This window comes from Lactuca sativa, chromosome 9 (genome assembly GCF_002870075.4).
Source record: "Lactuca sativa cultivar Salinas chromosome 9, Lsat_Salinas_v11, whole genome shotgun sequence".
Classification (NCBI taxonomy): domain Eukaryota; kingdom Viridiplantae; phylum Streptophyta; class Magnoliopsida; order Asterales; family Asteraceae; genus Lactuca; species Lactuca sativa.
The window spans coordinates 33,582,059-33,588,518 of record NC_056631.2 but is presented as its reverse complement, the minus strand read 5'-3'; the positions used below and the strand labels follow the sequence as shown (position 1 = coordinate 33,588,518).

Genomic DNA, 6,460 nt, shown 5'->3' with positions numbered 1-6,460 from the left:
CTGCTGATAGTCCCCAAGATTGTTGATAACCAATTGGACGTGTTGTTAGCCCATTGGGAGTGTTGATTGTCCCTAGGATTTCTGATAACTCATAGATATTTATTTTGATATGTTGTATGTGATACTTTAGGAAACTCACTAATATTTTCACTTATAGTTGTCGATTTAAATGTGTTTCATCTACTTCAGATGATCGCAGGAAGGCGAAAGCTTAACTTTAGACTCTCATCGATAGATTTTCATGATTCCACGTTTTTTAATACTCTGATTTTGGGATGATTGTATTTTGATACTTATAATTTTCTGACTTAGCTTTCCTAGAAATATTGTTTTTATATAATTTAAAAATGAAAATTTTGGTTGTTAAATTCGGAATGTTACATTCGACACCATGGGAAACCTCATCTTTCGAGTCGACAACTACGTCGCCGCTAATAAGGACAAGATCATTGTCATGGATACCTACGATTATTCTCTCTACACCATCCTCCGAAAGGTGTGTGTGTATATATATATATATATATATATATATATATATATATATATATATATATATATATATATACACACACACACTATTCCCAAATTTGATCGATTGTTCTCATCAGAGCCCCACATTTGGGTGTCGGATTTATAGGGTTCATCCATCATTCTTTTGTTCTTCATTTTTGTTTCTAATTTCTTCTAGATATGTGATTGATTTGCCGATATTTCTTCATTTTTTGTTCTAGAATTAACCAACTAGCTCTCTGTGCCATTATTAAATGGAGTAGTGGATATGTCTTGTGACATAATCGATAATATCGATGCTTCTATGACCATACATCGAAGCTTTTAAGTTTTCTAGGATGAACACACAATAAAAAATTATGTTGTGCTTGAAAGGTTCTATTATGCTTTTCCAGGTTTTGATTTTTTTTGGGTTATTTGTGACGAACATACAATCGAGGCTTTTGATTATTTTGGGTTTATTGTGGTGGACATACAGTGGAGGTGTGTGAGAGATTTGTGATTGAAGTTGTAGATACCAAGGTGGTGATGAGTGTTTACTACTTTTTTGGTGATAGAGCTATGACGATGGAAGAGGGGAGTAAGATAAAGGTCTTCAACGGAACTCAAATATCAAAATCAGGTGATGGTAACTGAAAAATGGCATCTAGGAGAGAGAGAGAGAGAGAGAGAGAGAGAGAGAGAGAGGTATTTTCTATTTTGATTTCTATAATAAAAAATGAAAAAGGGAAAATACCAAAGGCAAATATGTCTTTATAAAGAGTTTTGAAAATTTTGGACTAAACTCGGAACAAAATCAAACTTTCGGACCACTGGTGCCAGTCCAAACCTGTTTTGATCAAATTAACAGTTTTTGACATATCACATGACCATTCTCTCAATTTTGTCTTTATTAAAACTTACATCCATATTCCTTTTAGTTCTTCCAAATCTATAAACCAAAAACACACTAAAAGTTTTCCCTATTTCCCTTTAAACTTGTTTAACTATACATATTCAGTCCTTATGATTGGCTACTCCAGGTAAGCTAGAAAAAAATGACTTAATAGGGTTATCTATTTCCAACTTTGTACACTTTTAGTCCTTAATATTTTTTTTGCACATTTAGTCCTTAATATTTTTTTTGTTTCAAAATAATTCATTATTGTTTTCGTACACATTCAATACTTATGACCGGTTTCTTTAAGTTTTTTTATGGTATCCTACATGGGTCAATCATTAATGATATATTTGGGGTTGTTGATACTTATGGGCCCTGCGACCTCAGGTGCATGGTTGCTTATGACCTTATATCTTGTGTTTCACTTAGTTCTTGTGTTCTGAACGTTGTAACTTCTTCATACAATCTTAGATTTTAACGATCTTTATATCCAAGCATTCATATTTGGGTCTACTACAACTTTCGTTTAGATTACTCATGTTAAAAAGTAATATATTTTTACTTATGATCTTTATATACATGCATTTTTTATAAATGTATGTATGAACATTTTTTTATAAAATGTAAGTAAACATATATTACTTTTTAACAGGCGTAATTTAAATGAAAATAGTAGTAGACTCAAATACAAACGTGTGAATATAAAGATTGTTAAAATCCAAGATCATATGAAGAAGTTATGATGTTCAGAACACATGACCTAAACAATCAAGCAGTCGAGGACGTGGTGACTATAAGAATCAACAGCCATGAACACATCATTAATGATCGTATCAAGTATGAGAAAAACATAAAAAAGCCAGTCATAAGTACTGAATTTGTACAAAAACAACGAGGACTTATTTTGCAACAAAAAAATATTAATGATGAAATGTGCAAAAAAAAATATTAAGGACTAAATGTATACAAAGTGATAAATATATTACCCTATTAAGTCATTTTTCGGCTTATCTGGAATAGCCGGTCATAAGGACTAAATGTGTACAATTAAACAAGTTGAAGGGGAAAATATGGGCAAAAAAACTCAATGACCAAATGTGTACAAATCCAAAAATATATTATCCCTAAACATAACACCCACATATTTGGTATTTTGAAACTCGCAACCGAGGAATCAAGAGTTTAATGTATGTTTAGTCATATTTTTCAAACATGGTCTATTTGTGACGTGTCGCATTAAAAGATGCAGGTTTGTGAATATCCATTTACTTTATATTTAAAAAAAAAACATTATACAAAATAACGAATTCGGAGCACATTTAGGAAAGAGAGAATTTCCTATATTTTTTCCATCAATATAGAAAAGCAGCCCTTGTTTATAAAAGAAACTTTACATAAATGGTGTCCTATAATGTTATGGAAACTAGTGTAGGTGCCCATGCTTTGTATAGGTTGGATGTGGATTACATAGTAAAATTATACAAAGGATGATTAAATAGCTAAAGCAACCTGCTTTTTTCATCCTATTATAACTCTATAAAAAGAAAAACTTTGGAAGTATAATGTTGTATTTAGTTGTACAAAAAAGAGTAAGATGTTACTACTACAACAAAAGAAATAATTGAAAGTACACTTGTCTTTGTTGTGACTAGCGTTAAGTTGAAAGAAATCAAGAATATCCATTTTCTCCATTGTGTCACCTGGTGGATTCTTGAAATTTCCCTTACAACATCGGGCATTATCCAAGGCCAGTGGCTTTTCAGTTTGGTGTTTTCCTATCTTGCATCTTAAATGACAAAACAATGAAGTCAATAACTGTTACTATTAACAGTGCACAATGCAACAAAATATACATACAACTTACCTTGGAATTTCCAGAAATAAGGTGAAATCATGATCCTTTTTTTTTGCAACAACTCCATTCTTTCATACCGTCATGAAATAGGGGCTGAAATACAACATAAACCAAACGAAAATGTGAAAAAAACAACATATTGTATTTGTTAAGTTTAGCAATGCTGGATCTATTTGTAAAGATTGTGAAGAAACACCATATGGGATCTCTATGCTACAGGGCTTCCCTCGCAACGAAAGCGACCATTTTTTGTTAGACAGAGAAAATTTGTTTATGTTTGTCCTACACACAAGGACAATTTATGTAACTTTCTATTATGTAAGGACCATCTCTGTAAATTCATATATTTGTTATAGAGGGACCATTTCTCTAAATTTGTCTTAGGCGGGGATCATTTCTATTACTTTGTTACATAGGGACCATTTATGTAACTTTTTCTCATAAAGGGACAAATTCTGTAAATTTTTCCAAAAGACACAAATAATTTATGTATTTTTTTCTGTCACACAAGGACCATTTCTATCATTTTGTCTATTTGACAGCTACTGGGACCAAAATTACAATTCACTTTTCTCATAGGGATCATTTTTGTCATTTGAAAACTATAGGGACCAAAAGAACAATTCAACTATTAAATTATACTTTCTAATCTTCCATCATATTAAATTCATAACTATTAAATAACAAAGCTTACCATACAACATTGTGCGTTTTTGAAGCTTGCCCGATTATGTGTTTAGAACACCTTCTTACATTATTCTACCAAAAACCAAAAATCCCAAAAATATTAGTATGAGAAATATATAAAATTAGAAGTAAAACAGGTGATATGCTTTTGCAATTAGTTACTCATTGAAGTTTAATTGCAACCCACTGCCAATAATTTCAAATTTGTGTTGCTATTTATGGCATTTATCCCTTTGGTATGATGATAAAGAGTGTGTTCCTTATCAATCTATTGCATAACTCTCAATTGTTTCCCAGCATAATTTGAACAATAAATAGTAATGCAGTTTTATTTATTTGTATGATATAGCACCTTGTATTGTTCTCTTTCAGGATCAACCTCAGGCTCTACTTCTCCTTCCTTTTTGTCTTTACATCGCCTAAAAAAAATTTAAATTCACCATTAATTCATATTTAAGGCGACAGTTTATGTCTACAACTGCAAGAAATTGTAGTTGAAACTTAGCAGCAACCAAAAGATGAGACCTGATTTAAAGCACAATTAGGAATAGAATATACATAAAATTTATTTTCAGCATTAACATAATGTTACATTTTTTAAAAAAAGGATATCATTGCAAGAACCACTTACATGTTACTATATGTTAATTATGACAATATGAAACAATTGATGAATTTCATAGTGACAAATGTACAACATAAAAGCAATCCCATGATATGGTAAAACAACTTCCTATTGAGGCAAAAGAGAACAATAAGGGGACAAAATAAGTATTCAGATGTTGGAAAAGTATGTGTTGCAAATAATATATGTTTGACACTTGACAAATAAATCCTACCACTAATCCCAACCAAAGTTCTATTTATGTACTAAGCTCTTAATTCTGAAAAGTAAGACAAAGGTAAACCATTAGGCTCTTGATTCTGAAAAAACAAAATACTAATAAACAGAAAGACAAAAAAAACATGAATATCTAGCAAAATTCAAATATTGATAAACCTTGTATAGATTTGTTGGCTAACTTAGCAGATACCATCCTAATAGCACCTCTTGCCATCAAACACATCATCCTCTTCCTCACTAATGACCCATTGTTCTATAACAAATTCAAGTAAAAAACTACACAACATTAACCCATAAATAAATGCTTAGATAAGACTTTTTAAAAAAAATTATAATATAATTTACCACTAGCCTTAATCTGTATTACAAGATTGAAGGAGTGGTGAGCTTGAACTTTAGAGGTTCAGGAAGAAGCTTGTGGTATGCCGACTTAGCAAATAGAACCATGTTCCTCACCTTTTCTTTTTGCTTTCCCTTGTCCCACTTCTGTAAAAACAATTCGATTCATAAACAATGTTAAGATCGTTGTTTATAACAAAAGAGAAAACATAATCTTGGTAATAGAATTTGTAGTTGATAACACTGTAAGATATTAGAAACCTTATACTACACAATGTGAAATAAATTTCTTCAATTTGTGTATCGGGACCCCAATAGTATAAATGGAATAGATTACGAGGCAAATAACTAACCAAATGATCAATTAGGTTAACCGATTGTACGCAAGAAAATCAGAAAACATAAAATATGGATAATCAAATATTTAACCTTCTTCTTCTACTTTCCATCGACGAACTTGGAGGCTTTGGATGACGATAGGTGTGCTTGTTCCTTCTTTGGAGCTTAAAAAAGCAAATAGATTTAAAAACTTTAGAATAAAAAAATTAACAGACATGAATATGTTTAAAATAATAATCATTTATGGACTTGTGAATTTGATGAGTGTGTTGTCTTACCATTGTATAGATGAAGATGCAACGAGAAACTAACCTAGACTTGAAGGAGCTCAGAAAGTCTAGGCACAAGTGTCTTTGGGCTTTGGGATGTATTTTGGTGTAACACCCTTTGGACGCCCCTGTAAATAAGTTCAAAACAAACAAAAGAACATAAACCCCCCTTACAAACGTTCAAACCTAAGAGGTGGCTATTTGCTAACTAAGCTTATTAGGTCCTAAATATGAATGAACAAAAAAAATAGATTAGCTACTATATTGTGATCTAGAATAAAAAAAAAAATTCAAGACCCTCGTCTTAGTCATGTTATTAGATACCTGATTAAACAGATGTTTTTTAGAAGCACTTGCAAAGCTACAATCAAAAGGGAAGTTAACTCCAACTGTATCCCCTTGTTGTTGACCATGTTGCTGGTGCCACAAGAACAATCTAGAAGAAATAGAAAAAACATAAAAAAAACAAAAAAAAAACAAAAAAAGGATCTCATAGATGGTCCCTGTGGTTTTCGGTAATTTACACGTTTGGTCCCTAACTTTTTTTTTAACTCGGACGGTCCCATAAACTTTATTTTGTTGCATATTTGATCCTAATAACATAAAAAGACGATTTTAACTTTATAACTTAATATTTAATTTTTTTTATTATTTAGAAAATAGATTTATTAAATTAGTTACTTCAAGATTATCAAATAAGGATCGACCAATTGAGAAGTACCGGAGGGTAGGACCAT

At 31.2% G+C, this 6,460-nt stretch overlaps 1 protein-coding gene across 4 annotated transcripts; it reads right to left on the bottom strand.

Annotated features, from left to right (window-relative positions):
- Positions 1-2,746: 2,746 nt before the first annotated feature.
- Positions 2,747-6,030, bottom strand: LOC111879479 (uncharacterized). 4 transcript variants are annotated; one of them, XR_006187471.2, is made up of 8 exons: positions 5,733-6,028; positions 5,545-5,618; positions 5,122-5,262; positions 4,933-5,029; positions 4,285-4,351; positions 3,940-4,004; positions 3,255-3,338; positions 2,747-3,176 (listed from the first exon to the last, which is right to left on the bottom strand). XR_006187471.2 is itself a non-coding variant. In XM_023875949.3 (7 exons), exons 1-6 carry the CDS (start codon positions 5,733-5,735, stop codon positions 3,317-3,319), a joined length of 261 nt encoding a protein of 86 aa, XP_023731717.2. In that variant the 5' UTR covers positions 5,736-6,027; the 3' UTR covers positions 2,747-3,176; positions 3,255-3,316. The 4 variants fall into 4 exon arrangements, 1 of the variants encoding a protein (XP_023731717.2); XR_006187472.2 differs by having other exon boundaries at positions 5,233-5,262; positions 5,733-6,027; XR_006187470.2 differs by having other exon boundaries at positions 4,933-5,262; positions 5,733-6,030.
- Between the last annotated feature and the right edge of the window lie 430 nt (positions 6,031-6,460).